Source organism: Mixophyes fleayi, chromosome 3, assembly GCF_038048845.1.
Source record: "Mixophyes fleayi isolate aMixFle1 chromosome 3, aMixFle1.hap1, whole genome shotgun sequence".
Lineage (NCBI taxonomy): Eukaryota > Metazoa > Chordata > Amphibia > Anura > Limnodynastidae > Mixophyes > Mixophyes fleayi.
The window spans coordinates 133,240,096-133,263,402 of NC_134404.1; the positions used below are offsets into that span (position 1 = coordinate 133,240,096).

General features: G+C 40.8%; 1 protein-coding gene across 1 annotated transcript in view; it reads left to right on the forward strand.

Annotated features, from left to right (window-relative positions):
• Nucleotides 1–16,834, forward strand: part of LOC142144014 (solute carrier family 12 member 9-like) — a 174,517-nt gene extending 157,683 nt beyond the window's left edge. The window contains exons 11-13 of the mRNA XM_075202355.1: nt 6,913–7,087; nt 12,164–12,310; nt 12,727–16,834. Coding sequence (XP_075058456.1) covers nt 6,913–7,087; nt 12,164–12,310; nt 12,727–13,547 — 1,143 coding nt within the window. The 3' untranslated portion in view covers nt 13,548–16,834. The remainder of the gene's footprint in view (nt 1–6,912; nt 7,088–12,163; nt 12,311–12,726) is intronic.
• Nucleotides 16,835–23,307: the final 6,473 nt, after the last annotated feature.

Consider the following 23,307-nt stretch of genomic DNA (forward strand, 5'->3'; position numbering starts at 1 on the left):
TCGGAGATGCTGCTACTGATGCTGCTGCTGCTGTTGCTGCGGAAGGCGATGCATCTACCCAGTGGGCTGTCACAGTCATATAGTCCTTAGTTTGCCCTGAACCACTTGTCCACATGACCGTGGTTAAGTGGACAGTGGGTACAACCGAATTTTTCAGAGCATTGAGGACACTTTTTCGTACTTCTCTGTACATCCCGGGTATCGCCTGCCTAGTGAAGTGGAATCTAGACGGGATTTGGTACCGGGTACACAATACCTCCATCAACCGTCTAAATCCCACTCCACTGATGGCGGACACCGGATGCACGTCTAACACCAACATAGCTGTCAAGGCCGCAGTTATCCGCTTTGCCATAGGATGACTGCTGTCGTACTTCGTACTCATGGCAAACGACTGTAGTACGGTCAATTGCTTAGTTAAAGACGTAGCGGTCTTACGACTTCGAAGATGACCGACTCCCAGCAGCAACAGCAGCAGCGGCAGTAGTAGGCGTACCGCTGCAGGATCCTCCGGAAGAATCTCGGATTGAAGAGGACTCAGTCATGCCGGTGACATGGCCTGCAGGACTATCTCCGATCCAGATCGAGGAGGAAATTGACAAGGAGGTTGTTGCTGGTGTGGATACAACGGCACCAAGGGATTCAGGTGTCCCTGGACTGCTCACGGTCCTAGCAACAGTTCCTGAACTAAACACAGAATTATGAAGGGTCTTCAGGTGACGTATAAGGGAGGATGTCCCTAGGTGGCCAAGATCCTTACCCCTGCTTATTGCAGCTTTACAAAAGCTACATATGGCAATACATTTGTTGTCCGAATTGGGATAGAAATAATTCCAGACCGAAGAGGTGGATTTATTGGTCTTCTGCCCAGGCATGACGATGGGCTTTTTCATCCCATGGACAACAACTGTTTCCCCCCCCCTGGTGCCTTATTTAAGAAAACCACATCAGCATTCTACTCGTCAACTTCCTCCTCAGCACCAGCTACATCAATATCCTCCTCCTGGTGTACAACATTGACACCTTCATTATCAAAATCTGGAACTGCACTGTGGGTGATCCTTCCAGCATATGCAGAGGGCGTGCTGCAAATGGTGGATGGAGCCACCTCTTCCCGTACAGTGCTGGGAAGGTCAGGCATCGCAACCACCAACCCCATTGGACTCTCCTTGGGGATTTGTGATGTCATGTCTTTAGAAGGCAGAGTTTGCTGTGTTTTTGATGACAGCTTAACTCTCTTAAATTTTCTAGAGGGGGGAGGAGGAGGAGGGCTTAGATAGTTGGGTGAAGCTGAACCACTTGTCATGAACACGGGCCAGGGCCTAAGCCGTTCCTTGCCACTCCGTGTCGTAAATGCCATACTGGCAAGTTTACGTCTCTCCTCAGATGATTTTAATTTCTTTTTTTGGATCATTTTATTGAACTTTGGCTTTTTGGATTTTACATGACCTCTACTATGACATTGGGCATCGGCCTTGGCAGACGACGTTGATAGCATTTCCTCGTCTATGTCATGACTAGTGGCAGCAGCTTCAGCATTAGGAGGAAGTGGTTCTTGATCTTTCCCTACTTTATCCTCCAAATTTTTGTTCTCCATTATATGCAGCACAAGAGAGCGTACCCTTAAACCATACACACTCGGCAAAGCCTTTAAAAATTATATGCGGCACAGGAGAGTACCACTGGACTGGAGTTATACGGCTGTACCACTGGACTTATACGGCAGGATCAGTGGACTTATACAGCAGTACCATTGGACTTATACGGCAGGATCAGTGGACTTATACAGCAGTACCACTGGACTTATACGGCAGGATCAGTGGACTTAAACAGCAGTACCATTGGACTTATACGGCAGGATCAGTGGACTTATACAGCAGTACCACTGGACTTATACGGCAGGATCAGTGGACTTAAACAGCAGTACCACTGGACTTATACGACAGGATCAGTGGACTTAAACAGCAGTACCACTGGACTTATACGGCAGGATCAGTGGACTTATACGGCAGTACCACTGGACTTATACGGCAGGATCAGTGGAATTAAACAGCAGTACCACTGGACTGGACTGAGCAGGACAGAGCACAGGACAGCACCACTGGACTGAGCAGGACAGCACCACTGGACTGTAAAATTAATAGATTGATCCCCTTTTTGAATCATGCATGTATTCAATCTCTATGCCATCCAGGAACTTTAGTATTTTCTAAGAGTGTACACCTTTTTACTGGCATTACTCTGACCTGTTCATGGTTTGCCTCTCTCCATAGTGGCCCAGAGACCACGTTATATGTAGTGCAGGTTTGTTTTGAATTAGGACAATAGGATACATTTATGTGGATCAATTGTCTTTTTAATTAATACAGTCGACTATTGTGCAATACTATGTGATACATTAGAAGGATTACACCGTGCGATCATCCTATTTTAATAAATTTTGTTTGCACTTTGGAATTGTTGCCATATCATATCCTTTTTATAGTGTTCAGTTATCAAGTGAGGTCTTCCCAGCGCTAGACGTCTTGTGTGTTTCACCGCTGGACTGAGCAGAACAGAGGACACCATCACACACCCTCCCTCTTCCCTCTCCAGTGCCCGAGTGAAGATGGCGGAGTGCAGCGGGGAATAATATGAATCCGGATCTCGCGAGATCCGACGGCAGGATGATGACGTTTTGCCTCATTCTGAGTTTTGCGTCGGGCGGGAATCCCCGAACAGTGCTCGGATCCGGGCTCGGATCGGCACTGTTCGGGGGTGTTCGGATTTCAAAAATCCGAACCCGCTCACCCCTACTTTACAAGGAGAAGATTTTATCTTATGCTAACCTGAGAGTGGTGGGATCTATGATCAGTTTGGCCCCACAGATGGAGGGCCATATTGCAGCTGTCTGCACTTGCTTTCACACATGTGATGATTCTGACACAGTTTTATAACAATAAATGGATTTAAATCAGGGGCTGGCTGGCAAAGTTTAGCTTGGAAGCGGGACTCGGCTCAGCAGACTATTAAGAACATTTTAAAGGAATAAAAATGCAGGTAGCTCAGTGAACCAGCCTAAGGTAACCCACTATGGGCCCGACCCAGGTGGGAGGGCATATGTCACCCTACCCCCCAGCCAAGCCAGCCCCTGATTGCAATCATATAAGACTAGGGCACAATGTTTAATAAATTAAAGCTGGAAACACACGTTTGTGCAATTGATTAATACAACAGAGAAATGGGGAAAATAACTAGTTGACAGTTCCCTGTGTATAACAAACTTAAGTAAATAGTATTGTCTAATCCTTTGCTTTGCTAATAAAATAATAAGATGAAAAGGCTTGATATTTACATGCACAAAACAAACATCTTTCTCCTCCCTCCTCTTACTATGTATGTTTTTTATCTAATAGCCATATAGCCATCATATGGCTGACATATGAAATAAGTTAATGGGGTAGACATCACTGTGACGTGCTGCATCTGGTTACATGCAGTGCTGTGCAGGAGCAAATTGTACATCCTGGCAGGATCTCTGACCTTGGCTCTCATTGGTCCATCCTACAGACCTGGCACATCAGTAAGGTTTGAACAAATGGTAGAACATAGAAAGCCCAGTCATTATATCATCTATCCCATGCTTATATCATGGCTGAAGCCAATTCAGTTATGACATATATGTAATGGTCAGTCTGTACTTTACCACAGTCAAGCCAAGCCTTTGGTTCACTAATGTAAAGTTTTAGAAATATCATCACAGGTCTATAGCAGATGTAGATGTCTCAAAGCTACAGATGTAATGATTGCTGTATTCTGCTATGCTAGTTGTAATGTTGTACTCACACTCAACATTAGTTTAGCTAGTTTTATTAACACAACAAACATCTCTCAGCTCTGCTTTGTATTGCTGATTCCAGCTCTGATGCCATAATATGAGATCCTATTTCCAGCAGTGCTTTAGAAGGTCAGCAAAAACTAACAAACAGCATAAACAAACCTATTTATTAAAACAATTACACAGATATAGCCCATATTTTCCAGTTTGGTTTTTCCTTCTAAGTATAGTAGATTAAAACGTAATGATTGATATTGTTAAAAAAAACTGGGCCGTGTCAGGGAATTAAATCATCTCTGAACGTGTGAACGTTTTTATTGACAACAGACATCAAGAGAGCAGCTTTTATTTATAATGTCTCCTTCATTCCAATGATAAATTCATTCAATTTATTTGCTCTCTGACCCTGTTGGACAGTTAATTAAAAGCAGGCAAGAGTGCTCAACATGCAGTAAGGTGACGTAGTATAAATGAGAAAGAAACATCACAGGCCTGATTCATTAAGGATCTTAACTTGAGAAACTTTTTATTTCAGTCTCCTGGACAAAACCATGTTACAATGCAACGGGTGCAAATTAGTATTCTGTTTTGCACATAAGTTAAATACTGACTGTTTTTTCATGTAGCACACAAAGATCAACTTTAAATTTCAGTGTACAAATAAGCTATCAAGTATTTGTGTGCTACATGAAAAAACAGGCAGTTCTTAACTTATGTGCAAAACAGAAAACTAATTTGCACCCCTTGCATTGTAACATGGTTTTGTCCAGGAGACTGAAATAAGAAGTTTCTCAAGTTAAGATCCTTAATGAATCAGGCCCCACATCCTTAACACTGTTTAAAGAAAAACGGGGCTTTGTGTTGCTGCGGAGGGAGGTGTGACTGCATGGAACAATAAGATTAAGGCTTCTGATTGGTCCACCTGCTCTCATCCCCCACCACAGCCATTTTAAAGCGCTGAACAGAAATAGCTCCCACAATTATCTGGAAGTGCTGCTTTAAAAAATTAGCAAAAGTAATGTGAGAAGGGTTTCAGCAAGTGATACTTTACAGTATCATAATGGATGGATACTTTTAGAAGAACTTTGGTAAAAAAAACGATGCTACTTTCTGTCTGGAAGATTATTATTTTACTTTGAATGTAGTGTGGCCCTTCAAACTGTGACCTACAATCTCACCCTCTTCCAACACGCTGGCCTCCTCCTCTCTGTCCCCAATTCATCTCTATGAGGCCAAAGCACAACCTTTATTAATAGCTCATCATTTCCTCTGAGTGCCTGTACCTATAATCAAGTACAAAAGAAACTGCCACTTATAAAAACAGCAATTATGTCCATGCGGTTGAGCTCACCAGCCTGAGAGGGAGAGAGCAAGCGTGGTGTTCTCACGGATCTTGTGCTGTGTTTGACAGCATCGAAAAAGAGCACAATACATGACAAATTCCCTTTTACCACTATTGTGTGACATTTTCATACACATTGTGACACTTAGATTTAGTATGTAGCTTTCTGTCCATCCTATACTTTTGTTTTAATTGCCCTGTGTATCATCTTTCCTATGTAATGTGTTCTGTAATGTAGTATACACTTTCATTAATTTGTTATTACATGTGAAGGGCCTGATGCTGATCTGACAATATGGCAGTTTGTGTAGCGTAAACTGCGCATATGCACCAATGCGCGTATATGGCACTTGCTCTTCCTTACAACTGGAGAGGGAAGGGTGTACAAAGGCTCATATACGCCTGTTAGGAGGAGTTTCTTTTGCACCTGCTAGAGGACAGGTACAAATATACACTGATGATGATTTGGTGTAAAGCAGGCACATATGCTGCTATTGCAGAAATGGACACGTCTCGTGATGTGTACAGCTCTGCATATGAACTTAAATATACTACTTTTGCGTGCACTTTTTTAAGAGTAATTTACACTCGAATTTTGCAATCTCTGCATCAGCCCCAAACTGTACAAATGCATACATAAATATACATAAAATAAATTCTGATACGTAGTACAGAACACTTCCAGATTGAATAACTATATTAAATTAACCTCAGAGATCCACTGCTTGTATAAAAGCACTCTGCCTACAGACTTGTCCTTTTTACGGTCACAAATGCATTATGCCATCCATCTTTCAGTATTTAAAGTAGACTTATGCAGTTGTGAAAAATCTAACATTAAAAGTACAGCATGAATAAAAGCTTAATTGCAATATAGTTATTAATACAAATAGCATTCTTATGGAAACCAGTTAGGAAACTGAACCTCTTCCTCTCTATCTTACTAATAAAATTCTCTTAGACATTTTAAAACAATGAGCTGTTAGCTTAGGTGTGGGCTGAAGATCCTATGACACTAATTTTCTATGATCATTCACAACCAATCAGGAGCCTATATTGACAGCTGAGGACTGTTTATCTGTCTATACCTCATGTTGGCGTGTAAAACCGGTGAACAGAGTATAAACCATATGGAACTATGGCATATTATTAGTTCTATTTTGTCTTTTCAGATATCTTTTTTTGTGCATATGTTAAGCATATAGTTTCTTCTCTTTATCTGTAATGTCTTGTCAGTTCCATTCAGGGCCGGATTAAGGGAATGGAGGCCCCTGGGCTAAGGGGGCCTCCATTCCCCCGTAAGGGCCCACCCCCCCGTGATCGGAGCTGCCCGCACCCCCCCCCCCCCCCGGCACTTACCTCCTGCGGCGCGCTGTACTCTCTTTACTGAGGAGATCTTGTGAGAGTGAGACTCACGAGATCTCCTCAGTAAGGAGACTACAGCGCGCCGGAGAAGGACTGCAGTCAAAGTGCTCAGCAGCACTGATCGCCCCCGCCCCCGACCGATCAATACTGTTGCTGAGCACTTTCAAGGGCCCCCTGGATGCCATAGGCCCCTGGGCTGTAGCCCAGTTAGCCCTATGGTTAATCCGGCCCTGGTTTCATTATTCTTAACATAGCGATACAGTAGAAAAAAACGTTACAATGAGAAATAGAATTCATACAAAGTCTATTATCTTTGATTCTTTGGCTTTGCTGAGTTTGCTAAAATTCTCCATGTGATGTAAACAGATGTAACGTCTCCTTTGTTCAGGTGAGGAAGTACTTGCTCATGCTGGATGTACGTAAGGATCACGTCAAGTTTTGGCGTCCACAGATTCTCTTGCTTGTCTCCGACCCACACAACCACAAAAACCTTATCACATTTGCAAACGATCTGAAGAAAAGTGGGCTTTTTGTGCTGGGACATGTGAGTTTGGAACAGTTGGGTAAGTGAACTCTAAGAAAATTAGTTTTCTGATCATCTTTCATTAGTTATTCAGTAGCATTCTGTCAATAGTTAAAATGCAAACATGATATTCTTTACTTTTTTTTTTATTAACACTTGTTTTGTACAGTATATAGGTTAGTGTACTGTGCAGACCAACCTGTTTACTCTCACTCCTATTACATTACTTTTGTATGATTGATGAAATCCTGAACAGCTATTCTAACCTGTTGTCATGATACTACTGATTGTCTCAGTGGGATTGCTGTGTAAGCAATTAGCACACTTCTCTTTGGATGTGCAGGTCTAATCATTCACTGTCCACTTTAGAAAGTGTGATGCTCAAAGATGGTTTTCCTTCACCATATGCTATGCTGTAGTGGTAAAATATCAGTCACCAAGAATTATATAACGTTACATAATAGCATGATATTTTTAGTTTATTTTTAATGGAGTAAATTACTGCCTACAATCGCTAATCTGCAAGTAAGGACAACAGCTTAAAAATGCAAAAGTGAATGTGCTCCAAATAAATGTAGCTACTACAGACTTGTAGTAATTACCATATCGGAGAATATGAGTTGGACAGTCATTTTTATTCTCACAGAAAAAAAAGAGATTTCTGATCTCCCAAGTTGCCATAGCAACCTTGTAAGGTTAATAAGCAGTGTAATTCAAAAAGAACATTAAAAGGGTATATCATAAAGTGCTTTTCATTTTGCAATCACACTCACCTTGTCATTAGGCAGAGTTGGCACTTTAAGAGAGCAAATTACAACAACTATTTAACAGATTCCCAAGAGCTCACTCAATGAACAGGGACACAGATTGTTCCGATAATGCTGTGCTCTCCTATAAATGTGTGGAGGTACCAAAACACTGGAGTGACAGGTACATCAGGTGTCCTTGGTATGACCGTCTGAATTCCACAACAGCCGAAGAGACTTTTGTACATTATTCTAGAAACTAGTGTTATGGTTCTAACTCTAATGCTAAATCCACAAGCATTGCTGCACAATAGTAAAGCACACTTTCACAGAACACGGTTTATAAATAGGACACCAAGATAAGCATAAAAAACATTATTAGTGTCAGTGGTGCACGCAGGGGGGTTTCTGAGTCTCCAGAAACCCCCCCCCCTGCGCTAACTTAGTGCCCACCATAGCGGCACTGTCCTATACAGCAGCCACGGCGCTGTCAAAGAAGCGTCCGAGGAGGTGCTGTATTGTATACAGCACCGCCGCGGATGCTTCTTTGACAGCGCCGCGGCTGCAGTATAGGACAGCGCTGCCGAAACGGAGCTGCTTCGCATGCGCGGGTGCATGCGCAGCAGCTCTCTCTCGTGTTTTTTTTTTTTTTGGGGTCAGGGGGGGGAAAACCCCCTGACAATCCTGCGTGCGCCCCTGATTGTGTAATCTTTAAAAATTTTAATTTTCCAACATAGTTTTAGTTGTAACACCTCTACTGATTCTTATTGTAATATAGATAGGAAATTTACATGGGGGACACTGAATCCTGGGATTCCTGAGGAGTCTTTCTTGCTCCCATACCTGCTTTTACACCCCTACCTCCTTACTTTGCTCTTCTTCACCAATAGTCTCGCTCAGGTGATTTAGCGTGATGCAGCACTTGTGGGCTATGTATATAGTTAATTTATTTTGATTAAATAAGATTTAGATTTATGAAGATAATACTTACTTCTGTCATCACAACAAGTATGCAGCAGGCCTCTCTCTATAATGAACACATGACACTCAATGTAATATCTATCGGTGCCAGTTGCCTAATTCACTAATAAAAGTTTACTGGGATTGCATTTTGTCCAAAAGTAAAAAGTCGGCATAGTAGCAATTCAAGAAACTCATGTTAAGGCTGCTAACCCGCCAACATTGCCTAGCAAATTCTTTCCTAAGATATTTCTGTCCAGTGGCCCATAATATAAACAGAATAGCCATATTATTTTACAACAAATGTTGTTATTACACAACACTGAAGAAATATAATCCTTCTTTGTTTCATTAATGAAGTTAAACATTTGATATATAGCTTCCCAATTACACTCACTTAGAAAGGGTACTCAACATAGTAGAACAAAACAGGGCGAGTAACATTAACTTTTAGGAGGCTTTAATATGGTACTTCTCTGGGTTCATCCAATCGGAAATCTCATTAACTATCCCCTTATACAATTTGCTTAAAGACTATGGAGTATATTTACTAAACTGCGGGTTTGAAAAAGTCGAGATGTTGCCTATAGCAACCAATCAGATTCTAGCTTTGATTTATTTAGTTCATTCTATAAAATGACAACTTGAATCTGATTGGTTGCTATAGGCAACATCTGAACTTTGTCAAACCCGCAGTTTAGTAAATATACCCCTATGACCCTCACAATGTTTGAAGAATTCATCATCCAACAGAATGTACTTCTTTCCCGCTCACACTATACTTACTCAATAATAGATATTATCCTTGTCGGTACATGATTTCTTTCAAAACATTCTCTCCACTAATATTCCTGTTATTACCTGTTCTAATCATGATTATGTTTAAATTAAATGGCCTTCCAATAGATGACACCCTTCATATAATTGAAAACTTCAAAATGACTTATTTCAATCCATAGAAACAAAACAAACAACAAACATTTCAGAACGTCTTTGACCTGAATGATACTTCAGATTTAAGTGTAGCTTTGACGTGCTCGTAATGCTGTAATAAGGGGGGACTTTTATGTAACCCCCTGTGTATGATTTTGGGGTGCATGGGTAGGTAATACACCTCTTCATTTGTGCTTTTGTCTCTGCCCTGCCTAGATCCTTGTCAATGGGCATAAGTGACCAGAGGGTACCAGACAAATGCAAATTGAATAGTGTGACAAAATGAGTTTGATAAACAGCCTGTCCCTTGTTTCTCACAAAATGTAGATTATACTTTTGTTCTCCAGCTCAACACAGTACAAATGCAGTGTCTAACTACATGTGGATAAGGGGACATTGTAGCTCATTGGAAATAAGTATATTTTTTATTGTATATTGATGATGTGGCAGTGAGGTTGTTATTCATTGTCCTTAAAGTAAAGCCAGGTGGGTTATGGGTAGAGATCAGGTTGCAAGATATTGGGGAGGGGGAAGGCTAATTAGTATCCATTGTTCTCACAAGACTTACTCCAGACGTTTAGTCTACAATCTGGCAGAGGAGTTTCTCTGGAAGTACAGCTCATCTCCACTCTCCAAGTCCAGGACCCACCAATGTTTGACAGGTAGAGACCCGGGGGTTTGCCCAGGGAGGGGAAAGCACTGTGGAAATTTTACTCTAGATATAAGGAGCCACTCCAGGGGAGTGGGGAGATGATGTTCATTCTCGGAATTGATGGCTGCAGGGTGGCTGGTGGCTTTACCAGTGAAATACATTGGCAGATCCATGGGTCGTCAAGTCTGGACAGTCAGGTGACTGTAACTCCTTAAGCTAGTGGGGTAAGGGACAGATGATGTGGTGAACCTGCCTGGCATTTATTTATTGTGTGTACATAATAATCTAGTGATTGTTTTTGTTACAATAAATGTACTTTTTTAATTGCATTTGACTGAGTGACTATTCGAATCCTAGAAGGTACTGGGTAGACAGATTGGGTACGAAATAATGATCCACATTATTCCGACACTACTTATCCCGACGTGGAGAGACCGTAGGGCTTCTCCCCCGACCAGTGTGCAGGACGACTTCTGTGTAAACCGACTGGAAGTCATGGTGATCCCTGAAGTAGCTGGCAGCAGCTGATGACGTCACTGATAACCGCGACACAGTAATCGATGTTGTGAAGGGGGTACCCCTTAAACAGTACAACATAAGAGTGGGCAGCACAGTGGCTTAGTGGTTAGCACTTCTGCCTCACAGCACTGGGGTCATGAGTTTGATTCCTGACCATGGCCTTATCTGTGTGGAGTTTGTATGTTCTCCCCGTGTTTGCGTGGATTTCCTTCAGGTGTTCCGGTTTCCTCCCACACGCCAAAAACATTCTGGTACGTTAATTGGCTGCTATTAAATTGCCCTTAGCCTCCCTCGGTCTGTGTGTGTGTATGTTAGGGGATTTAGATTGTAATCTCCAATGGGGCAGAGACTGATGTGAATGAGTTCTCTGTACAGCGCTGCAGAAGTAGTGGCACTATATAAATAAATAGCTGATGATGATGATGAGGAAGAGACCGTGAATTAGTTTACAGCATTTATGTATATATGTGTATATATTTTATTATATTTCATGTCAAATATGTTATATGATCAACATTTCAAATGTATATGTTTCTTCTTCACTCTTTAATAAACACATTGTAACATAGAAAAAAACAAGTAGGGATATGCATAGTTTACTGTATTTTAATAGCAATGAACCAAATTAACTTTTGTAATTTTACTTCATTTATCTCTGCAAATCTGAAGTACAAGGTGCCATCTTTACTTTTTAAGATACTAAAATATATGTTGTACTAAACTAGTCTCTTCTGTCCTCCCAATATTACTAACATACAATAGCAAAAAATTGCAAAAAAAAGAAGGAAATTGCATGTCCCAGGACTGTCCATGCTTCAGCCACTGACAATCTTTAATTCAAAATTATGTTCACTTAAACCAGATCCTAATACATTAGGACACATTAGGATTAGTGAAAATAGACATATTTGTATAGCTGTACGTGGCAACCAAGAAAGATGATTGTCATTCATGATGTCTTTACACACTGTCAGATTACGGATATCCAGCCATATCTTCCACCAGTTTTTTTGGACCTACATATCCAGGGATTTGTGGCCAGCTTAGTGTAAAAACAACCAAGATTCCGCATGCATGAGAAGTTGTAGATGTACAATATCTCATGTTACTTACTTTTTCATTACTTTTACATTTTTGGTTGCGCATAGAAATCATTGTATTTTTCCCACATTAAATCTACTAAATTCAATACATACACTTAAATCACTACGGTTCTCATTCTGAAATCCTTGCCTTCACTGACCATTAGTGCATGGCAGCAATACCTCTGTATAGTAATGCTTACTGGGACTTCTTTTTGTTGCAGATGTGCTGCCGTCTGATCCTCTGCAAACCCAGACAGACTCCTGGCTTGAGCTAGTTGATAAGCTCAATATCAAGGCCTTTGTCAACTTAACATTGTCTGACTCTGTGAGATATGGGGCCCAGCAATTGCTCTTCATCTCTGGATTAGGTAAGAGTCTCTGCATTCACAGAATCCTTAAGAGATTCTGTAGACAATAGAATATAGAAACCGTAGACATGAAAGTCTTTCCATAAGGTATTGTTTTTGGTTTTTTTTGGTTTTTAAAAAAGCCGGTAACCTACCTACCTTTTCTTCCACTATGTTTCACCAAAATGCATTGATTTAAACTGCAATAGGCCAAATGGTTGCCAGATCATAATAAAAGTTAGTAGATTTAGTCAACCATTTGACATTAAAAATTGCATTTACTGTTAAATTTAAAACTTGCCTACACTCAGAATTCTGATTACTGTAATAACCTAGCATTGTGTGGAAATTGCACTAGTTCTAAAACACATACTTTAGATTTGTATAGTTATTGAGTGCAGGGTGTTTTTTTTATGCATTATTATTCTGTCTTGCAGGTGGAATGAGGCCAAACACTGTTATTCTGGGGTTCTACACCCGCTCCTCACCAGATGAGTTTATAAAGAATGAACTCGAAAAAGACCAAGATAAATCTCCTCCACTTGTGTATAACTCAGCAGGCAGGAGGCCATCGTCTCAGAACTTTTCTCCTTGGGAATATGTTGCCATCATATCAGATTCAATTAAGATGTCCAAAAATGTGGTGCTAGCAAGGTACTTCTCAGAGTTTGACAGAAATTCTGTCTGCAACCTGCAGGGTAAAGAGACTTATATCGATGTCTGGCCATTAAATCTTCTACGTCCAGACAGTGCTACATACGTGAACACTTGTAGTTTATTTCTTCTTCAAATGGCATGTGTGTTGAACATGGTGAGATCTTGGAAAAAAGCCAAGTTACGTCTGTTTCTTTGTGTAGAAAGAGACGGTGGGCTATGTGGCCAAGAAGTAAAACTTAAACAGCTACTTAAAGACCTTCGAATCAAGGCTTCTATCCAGACAGTAGATTGGGACTCTGTAGTTGCTCTCCATTGGCATAAGCAGATAGCTACAAATTCAGATACCTCAGAAGAAACTTACTTGAATTTCCCAAACAACTCCATCAGGATATCAACTGACTATTTGGAAGCTGTCAATCAAATGATTCTGGAGCAAAATCCTATGTCTCCTCCAGCTGTCAGGTTCTTGTATCTCCCCTGTCCACCTGCAGACACAGCGGTCTATAACAGGTTCCTTCACCAGGTAGAGAAAATAAGCAGAAATTTGGGACCCACACTGCTTATCCATGGGATCTCTCCTGTCATAAGCACTGAGCTCTGAAACATCTGGAGAGCAGATATATAAACTATTCAGACACGAGGAGCTAGTTATATTCATGCACTTCTACCATTGCCAAGAAACCGAGACTTACCACACTGTATTACAGGCAGATATACTATACATTGTCTGAAGCATGAACATTGACATGAATGAAGGATCAATTTTGTCTTATTCTGGTGCCAGTCACTGTGATATAAGGATACTTTAGGTATTGCTAGCTTTTGGTTACCTCAAGATTGAGTCTAGCTTTCTCATCAAATTTATAGACTCCAAACATTTTAGCAATTTTACAAGTAAATGTACTACTGTGGCCACACATCTTGAAAGTATATATGATGGAGGTTGATATGGATTTGCCACCTGATCTTGGTTTTCATAAGTGTGAAAATGTATTAGAGGCCAGTGATCATTCAACACATTAGTTGATGTCCATGGCCAATGAGAGAGTCCAAGGGCTAGATTTACTAAGGGTGGTCTGATGAACTGCCAGTTTTCGGCTGTTTTAAAACTGCCGGATTTACTAGAGGCCAAACTGCCAGTTAAAAGGCTGAAAATCACAGTTTTACAAATCATCACTTTGCAAATCGCCGTCCTAATTTTTAACATGATCAAAATACAAACAGATAGATTTACTAAGCTGCTGTCTGACATAAACAGACAGAAAAAGAGATGATTGTGGGATGCTGTTTGAGCTATATTGCCATTTAGAACATAAGAGGAAGCGCCATTGACTTACAAATTATGAGGGCATCATTATTTATTGATTAAGAGGCAAAATTACTTTATAATTAACTTATAGGGCAAATTTTATTTTTCATTATACTAAGGGGACACTATTATTGTATGTATGGTATTATTATAGGGGGAAATATAAATATATATTCACATTAACTATCTGATTGCTAATGGTGGCAATAATTATTTATGATGCACACATGTGGCACTACATATTGCCCCCATGATATAATAATACAATAATATTATCCCCTTAATATAATGAAAAAACAAATTTACCCACATAAATTAATAAGAAATAAATGTTGCTCCTTAATCAATAAATAATGATTGCTCCCATAATTTAAATGCCAATTGTGCCTCCACTTATGTTCTGAATGCCAAGATAATTCAAACAGCATGTTTGAGCTATCAAGCCAATCAGAAGCAGATATAGAAAAACCTGTCGTTTTCCTGGTGGATTTGTGGCGATTTTGACCAAACTGCTGGTGGTTTAGCTGTTTTCAACCCATCGCACATAGCCAGGCATTTTACATAGCAGCCTCAAACCGCCCTATAGTAAATGTGGTGGTTTGGAGCACCGCCGAGGATGTGCGGTGGTTTATAGCCGCCGCCAAACATGATTTTTAGTAAATTTACCCCCAAATCTCTTTTGAACATTTCTACATTTGGACTGATACACAGATGGGCAGACTAGATGGGCCAAGCGGTTCTTATCTGCCGTCAAATTCTATGTTTCTATGTAAATTCTATGATGCGAAATTCTTAGCATAGGTGACTGGTTCAGAAATATCAGCCATGATCCTTTAGTTACAGAAAGGGTCAGATGATAGTTAAACAGACTGTGAGTGTGCAGCTTTAAATCCTCCTTTACTAGCCATGGTATAATAATAATAATAATAATAATAATAATAATAATAATAATGTGTTAGATCTCTGTGTATGTTCTTTGAACTAAAAGGTCTGATGTGTCAGTGAAACAGATGCATCTCCCATACCCTTATTCTGAATTGATGTGTAGTTTGGGTAATGCCTGCAACAGACTCATCTTTTACTGAATCTGATGGTGTCACTGAATCCTTATGGACCAATTACATTCTCATTCGAGCCTTGGTAATATGTTCACTTAGTTTCTTTAATTTCTTTTGTGTCCTCAACTAAATTATTTTATAACTTTGAAATCACAGGAATACAGTTGCACCAACAAACTACTTTCTGCCTTCTTCCCTCCATTTTCTGACACCAGAAATCATCTGTTTGTGATTCTCATTAACCCTGCGTGGGATCATTTCACTTAATGTACCAAAGAATAGAGACATTTATATATATATCAATGGTCTCAAGATTCAGGGATTTGTATAGTCGCTAAATTTTTTATCTATGTAAGCAGAATAATTGTTATATATTTTAATAAAGTTCAATAAAAGCGATGTGTGCTAGTAAACACCAGCTTTTTTAAACAAATAGGCCCGTTCATACTGTAATTTGCAATGGATTTGCAGGCAAAGATAGCAGCATCTATAGAATTTTAGGAGAAAATGAAATTTTTTAATTATCAACTGGGGTGGCCCTACAGTTCTTTGAAGTGACATTCTATCCACTATGCGCACTTTTAGGTGCATCCATAAAACTAGGGGCAGATTGATTTTCATGGAGCAGTTCCAAGAACCAGGAAACGACATGCACCTTGAAATGTGCTAGACGAACAGGTGGGCTCACTTGCACACACAAAGAACCAGTGCAGCTCTGCAATTGTTGCACTCTGTAAATCACTATTTGCTTGTTGGTTGAATAGAAACGTTTAGTACTCTCCCTAATACTAAATCTTATTTATTTCCTTATTAAAAATTCTTCGGGCAACCACACAATTAATGGTAGGGTTGTTTGTAATAGCAATATACATGTTAAAATCAAAATGTATATTTCTTGCCTTACATAAGTCATTTTTTTATTTTATTGGGAACATTTCCCAGAATAACAAGGTAGTCATAAGTGGGATTTGCACATTCATCTCAAGACTTGAAGAAAAAATGTCAAAATCCTTTAAGACTAGTATAATTTGAATCAATAAACTGACTACATATGGAGATGACCAAATTCAAAACAGCCAGTTATTTAGCCCTCAGTACAAGCAACTGAATCAAATAGGAACCTAATTAGTATAAAATAATTAATTAGAATAATATTGATTACTGCTTATTAAATAGGCATATTCCATATGACGTGAGTGATTTTGTTATTTTGTGTTTGTAACTTTGATTGATTGTCTATTTAGTATATTGTCATGTTTACTGGCCTACTGAGTTTTACTCAGTAAACCTCCAGTTGGTCATAACCAGATTTTGCACAAGATCATGATGTTGTGGTCTAAACTCCTAAATTGTGCAACAAAAGTGCAAAACAGCTTTAAATATTTTTGTGTAGCTTTAAACATCAAATGAATGAAATAATGCAAACATTTCTAACTGAACATAAACAAACTGCTTGCTTATTTGTAGAATTATTTGCATTTTGATTGAAGTATGTATATTGCAATAAAATACATAAACACATTTTGATCAGATCTGTACTTAGAATATTTCAATTTGCTATTAGAAATATCGTATTAATTGTGTTGTTGCTTATAACGTTTTCAATCAATCTAGCTTTCACCTGAAAACCTCTCATTGACTTGGGGAATATACATTGGATATAAAAAGTATAAACACTCTTAATTACAGGTGTATGGGATATGAAGCCTAAGGCTGGGTACAGACTACAGAAAAGTTTTCCCAATGCGATATCGTTAACGATTTTACAAACGACTGAAAAAAAAAGTCCCGTTCAGCATGCTGATTCATGTGTACACACTAAACACATTGTACAAGATTTACCTTCAGATCTGTGCTCTGCATCTGTCATAACCATCGGCTGAAGAGATTGTGACACTCCATAGATATTTATGGACACTGCCTGTCCTGAGTGCATACACATTGCAGAATCTGCACAACATTGTTACATCACTGAATGAGATTTTTAGTTCAGTTTAAAAATCAAATGAAACGATACAATATGCTTTGGAACGATAATCGTTCATCATTGGAGTGTACACACTAATACGATATTGAGCCGAACAGTTGTGTATCGTGTGATTGGACCGATGGTTGGCTGAAAACCATGTAGTGTGTGTCATGAATCGGGGTCTTAGTTCTGTTAACACCACTCAACGGTACCATATCACCGTACATCTCTCTCCTGGTTGAATGCAGCATTCTATCCTGGGACAAGCTGGACTTCTGTCTGCAATACTGGAGACTGCCATCTTGGGTGATACATTTGCTAAACATCCTGCTGAGTCTGAACACCTGGGGGTAAATGTATGAATCTCCGGATTCTTCATCTCCGGCGTGTTCAGCCTCTTCAGCGCTTAAATTTAAAGCGGCGCTGCATTGTAAAGGGAAGTTTCCCTTTACAATGCAGCGCCGCTTTAAATTTAAGCGCTGAAGAGGCTGAACACGCCGGAGATGAAGAATCCGGAGATTCATACATTTACCCCCTGATCTCATTCACCAATTGGCTTCGTCTGCAGACTATATGAGTCTCCTCCTACTCTCAGCAAATTGCCAGCGCAACACTTTCCTAGATCCTGGTTCCAGATCATCACAGTTGCTTGTTTTGCTGCTTCAATCCTCTTGCTATATACCGATCTCCACCATTTATCCTCTGAGAGAATTCAGCGACATCCTGCAGCTGTGTTACGGACTTCTCTGTCTGAGTTCAACTTCATCTAGTTGCTGTTATATGAACTGCAAACCAATAACCCTCTGTGAGAATTCAGCTGCTTTATCTTGTAGCTGTTATATGTACTGAAAACCATTAACCCTTGCGTGAATTCATTCTGCCTGCTGAAATAAATACTTTGGTTATTCCTCGTGTGGATTAACCTTCATTCTACCTGCTTGTGTACAGATTCCAGCTGTTACCTTCTGTGTGGTTCCCCCTCCTAACATGCTGTACACAGGATTAGAGCAAGCTCTATGAGCAAGGCATTCATCCGGCCTACCAGTTTCCACTACCCTCCTGCCACAGCTAGTCCCAAGGATCCCGAGACGGATCCCAGAAACCCTATTGCTGTGACAGTTTGCATTGGCCCAATGGATCCGGCAGGGGAACATACCCCAAGGACAGACTCCTACACAAGTCTCTTCTGAGAGTACCAGTGCCAATGTTCTACCAGGTCCACCGCCTCGGTTGGTTCTCTCTATGCCAGCCAAATACGATGGAGACCCAAAGAACTGTAGAGGGTTCCTGAACCAATGCAGTATTCACTTTGAGCTACAGCCGGCTAATTTTCCTACAGGTCGAACTAAGACTGCCTATATTATCTCCCTTCTATCAGGGAAAGCCTTAGCCTGTGCATCTCCCCTCTGGGAGAAGTCTGATCCCATTCTGTCCAACATCAAGGGGTTCCTTACCCTATTCTGGAGAATATTTGATGAGTCTGGGAGATCATCATCTGCCACTGCCGACATCCTGTGGCAGCAACAGGGCCAATCATCCTTTCATCGGAACTCAATAGGAACAATGATACACTAGTGGCAGCCTTTTGGCAAGGTCTCTCCGACCGCATTAAGGATGAGTTAGTCACACGAGACTTGCTCACTGACCTGGATGAACTGAACACTTTGTGCAATCGGATTGATCTGAGGTTCCGAGAAAGAAATTTAGAGAAAAGGGGTTCAGAGTATATCAAGCCACGTCAGACACCTCAAATCCGGTCTCCTTCTCCCCCTCAAGAAGAACCCATGCAATTGGACAGGGCCCGGCTCTTGCTCACTGAATGTGAGCAGAGGGTCAAGCAGAAACTATGCATCTACTGTGGTGCTTCTGGCCACTATTTGAAATCTTGTCCCAACAGGTCGGGAAAATGCCACCTCCTAACCAACAGTGAGGAGGTTGGGTTAGGAGTTACTGTTCATCCTCCTCAAGCTAGAGACTGTGTTCTCCCTGTGATGTTGAGACTGTCTCAAAATTCTGTATACATCTCTGCTCTCTTGGACTCAGGAGTTGCGGGCAACTTCATGTCAGCTCAGTTAGCTAAGCAATTAGCCATTTCTCTGGTCCAGATATCTCCACCCATCTTTCTAACAGCTGTAGATGGGAGTCGTATCCCTAGTGGCACCATATCCTGCCTAACATTTCCAGTAACCTTGCAGGTAGGGGTCCTGCACTCTGAGATCATTAAATTCCTAGTGATTCCCGAGCCCACCAATTTCTGTTGTTCTTGGTTTCCCGTGGCTTCAATGCCACAACCCCCGTATTAACTTGTCTCCCCAAGTGCTCTCCAGGGGCCTGTAGTGCACTAAAACCTGTCTTCAAAAATTTTTGCCTCATCGAAATACCTCCAACAAAGAGATTCCTGTTATTCCTGTGCCCTACCGAGAAACTTTGCCATCTCACTGGGTCTGGGACTGCCCATTAGACTTGATACCAGGGAAGATTCCTCCCCGTGGACGGGTTTACCCACTCTCTGTTCCTGAGACACAGGCTATGTCTGAATATATAAAGGAAAATTTAGAAAGGGGCTTCATTTGCTCATCTTCTTCACCAGCTGGGGCCGGATTTTTATTTGTTAAAAAAAAAAGGATGGCAGCCTTCGTCTTTGTATAGACTATCAGGGACTTAACTACATCACTGCAAAAAAAGATATCCACTGCCTCTCATCACAGAACTCTATATGATTGGGTCAAGGAAGCTACCATCATTACCAAACTGGATCTCCATGGCGCCTATAATTTGATCCGGATTAGACAAGGTGATGAGTGGAAGACAACATTTAACACCAGGGATGGACATTATGAATATCTCGTTATGCCCCTCTTATTTTATCTCCAGATATCAAGTCTCATAGAGCCCTTATCAAGGAGGTTCTTCAACGTCTCCGTAAGAACAAGCTGTACTGTAAGCTGGAAAAATGCACCTTTGAGGTTAACTCCATTCCTATCCTGGGTTATATCATCTCAGGAACCGGTCTTCGTATGGATCCAGACAAGGTACAAGCCATTATAAATTTCCCTGAACCTACCACCTTGAGAGCAATACAATGTTTCTTTGGGTTCGCTAATTATTGCCAAAAGTTTATTTGAGGCTACTCTACGGTAGTAGCACCTATTACCGTTTTAACCCGAAAAGGTTACAACCCTACTAAGTGGTCTCTTGAAGCACATACAGATTTTCAGCAATTGAAACAAGCCTTTGTTTTGGCTCCTATCCTCGCGCAACCTGACATTAACAGCCCATTCTATCTGGAGGTTGATGCTTCCTCGGTTGGTGGAGGGGCCGTACTTTCCCAGAAGTCTCATGATGAACAATGGCATTCATGTGGATTCTTCTCTAAGAAATTTCTCCCAGCTGAGCGGATTTATGCCATCGGAGACAAAGAGTTGCTCGCTATTAAGTTGGCTCTAGAAGAATGGCAATATTTGCTGGAAGGGGCTCGCTATCCAGTGACAGATTATACAGATCATAAGAACTTGTTGTACCTGAAGACTGCACAGTGTATGAAACTCCATCAGTCTTGCTGGATGCTGTTTTTCTCTCGGTTTGACATTCATGTTACCTACCATCCGTGCTCTAAGAACTGTAAGGCAGATGCCCTGTCACAGTCAATAGTAGAGAATGAGGATCCCAATCCTTCTGAACCATGACCTATCATCAGTCCTACATGCATCACTGCCACCAAACCTGAGCCAATTCCTCCTCATGGCAAAACTTATGTGGCAGAACCTCTACGCAAGAAACGTCTCCACTGGGCGCATTGATCTAAGTTTGCAGGACATGCTGGTGTGCGGAAAACCCATGCTCTTTTATACAGAGGAGTTATTGGTGGCCTACTCTTCTTAAAGATGTTGAACTGTTTGTCGCAGCATGTTCTAAGTGTGCCCAACTTAAGAGTTTCAGGCAAGCTACAGCCGGTTTGCTACTACCCCTGCCGATTCCTTCTTGTCCATGGACTCACATATCCATGGATTTCATTTCTGATCTACCGAGTTCTAACAACTTTAACACTATATGGGTAGTGGTTGACAGACTTTCAAAAATGGCACAATTCATCCCACTCCATGACCTTCCAGCTGCTCCTACACTTGCCCAGCTTTTCATCAAAGAGATCTTTCATTTACATGGATGTCATGAGGAGATCGTATCTGACCGAGGAGTTTAGTTTGTAGCTAAATTCTGGCGTTCTTTGTGTCAGGCCCTCCAAGTTAAACTAAACTTATTTTCATCATACCATCCACAGTCCAATGGTCAGACTGAAAGAGTCAATCAGGATCTAAAAACCTTTATATGACTCTATGGGCTAGATTTACTAAGCTGCAGGTTTGAAAAAGTGGGGATGTTGCCTATAGCAACCAATCAGATTCTAGCTTTCATTTATTTAGTACATTCTACAAAATCTAATTGGTTGCTATAGGCAACATCCCCACTTTTTCAAATCCACTGCTTAGTAAATCTAGCCCTATGTGTCCTCCTCTCAAAACGATTGGTCAGCTCTGCTTCCCTTGGCAGAAATTCCATTTTTTACTGTTTATGGACTGCATCCTCGAGTGCCAGTATTTTCTCCGTTACCTGCAACTTCTGTTCCAGTCTCTGAAACAATCTCCAAAGTAATCAGCCCTGATCCCTACAAACTTCAGTTGCCCGAGTATTTCAAGGTACCAAACACTTTTCACATTTCCCTTCTAAAACCACTGGTGTTGAACAGATTTTTTTCTCCTATAGCTGGTTCACCCTCCATTCTGACTGAACAAGGCCAGGAATACGAGATAAAATGTCATTGTGGACTCTCGCTTTCGACATAATCATCTGCAATATCTTGTCGATTGGAAGGGCTATGGCCCTGAGGAGAGGTCTTGGATCAAATCCTCTGAAGTTCATGCTCCCGCCTCAGTCAGAAAATTCCATCAGAAATTTCCTGCTAAGCCCCATGTTAGGTGCCCAGTGGCCACCCTTCGCGGTGAGGGATAATTTCACGAATCGGGGTCTTAGTCCTGTTTACACCACTCGGTGATACCATATCACCGTACATCTCCCTCCTGGTCGAATGCAGTGTTCTATCCTGGGACAAGCGTGACTTCTGTCTGCACTACCAGAAGCTGCCATCTTGGGTGAGACATTTGCTAAACATGCTGAGTCTGAACACCTGGGGGTAAACCTCCGGATTCTTCAACTCCGGCGAGTTCAGCGTCTTCAGCGCTTAAATTTAAAGCGGCGCTGCCTTGTAAAGGGACGTTTTTCCATCTTTAATGTGACCTTGCAACAAAATTCAAGTAAAAAGCAAATACATTTTTAGGAAAAAGAAGTGAAATAAAAAACCTACAATACCCTGTATGCATAAGTGTACATACCCCTAAACATCTAGCAGCACCTTCTGCTTTTATTATAGCAGTGAGTCTTTTTGAATAAGTCTTGCATCAGGGGGTCAATTTACTGAACCTTTCTGTCACAATACCGTTGAACCTGTACTTTCTATCCCCATGTTCCCCTAGAGTGTTAGCTCTAGCGCACATTATGACTGTGTATTCAGTATGTGTGTTTTCATTCCCATAGCATGTCTGTGCTCACCCCCATACAGTGTTTGAATATTAACTTTAAGATTGGTAATATATGAGATTGTGTCATATTATCTATTACACTGTAGGTGAGGTATTCATGCTAGTCCTAAGGCTTCCTATTATTTATTAATGCTAACAGAGTAAGTCTATGTGTATTCTAGGCTTGCAGAAACAATACATTAATAATTATATTATCAGGTAGACCAGACTATTGTTTAATAGAAACTATTTTTGTTTACCTAAAACAGGAGATCTATCTAGGGGTAGTGTCCCCTCCTCTGTTAAAATCTAGTCAGACAAGTGTTACATTTAAAACACAATGGAGTGAATAGTCACAATTACATTAGGCTGTAACCATTTATATAGATTGTGTATATTTGGCCCTGCTATTTACATTGCTAGTTAACCACACATTACAGGCTAAACATGAG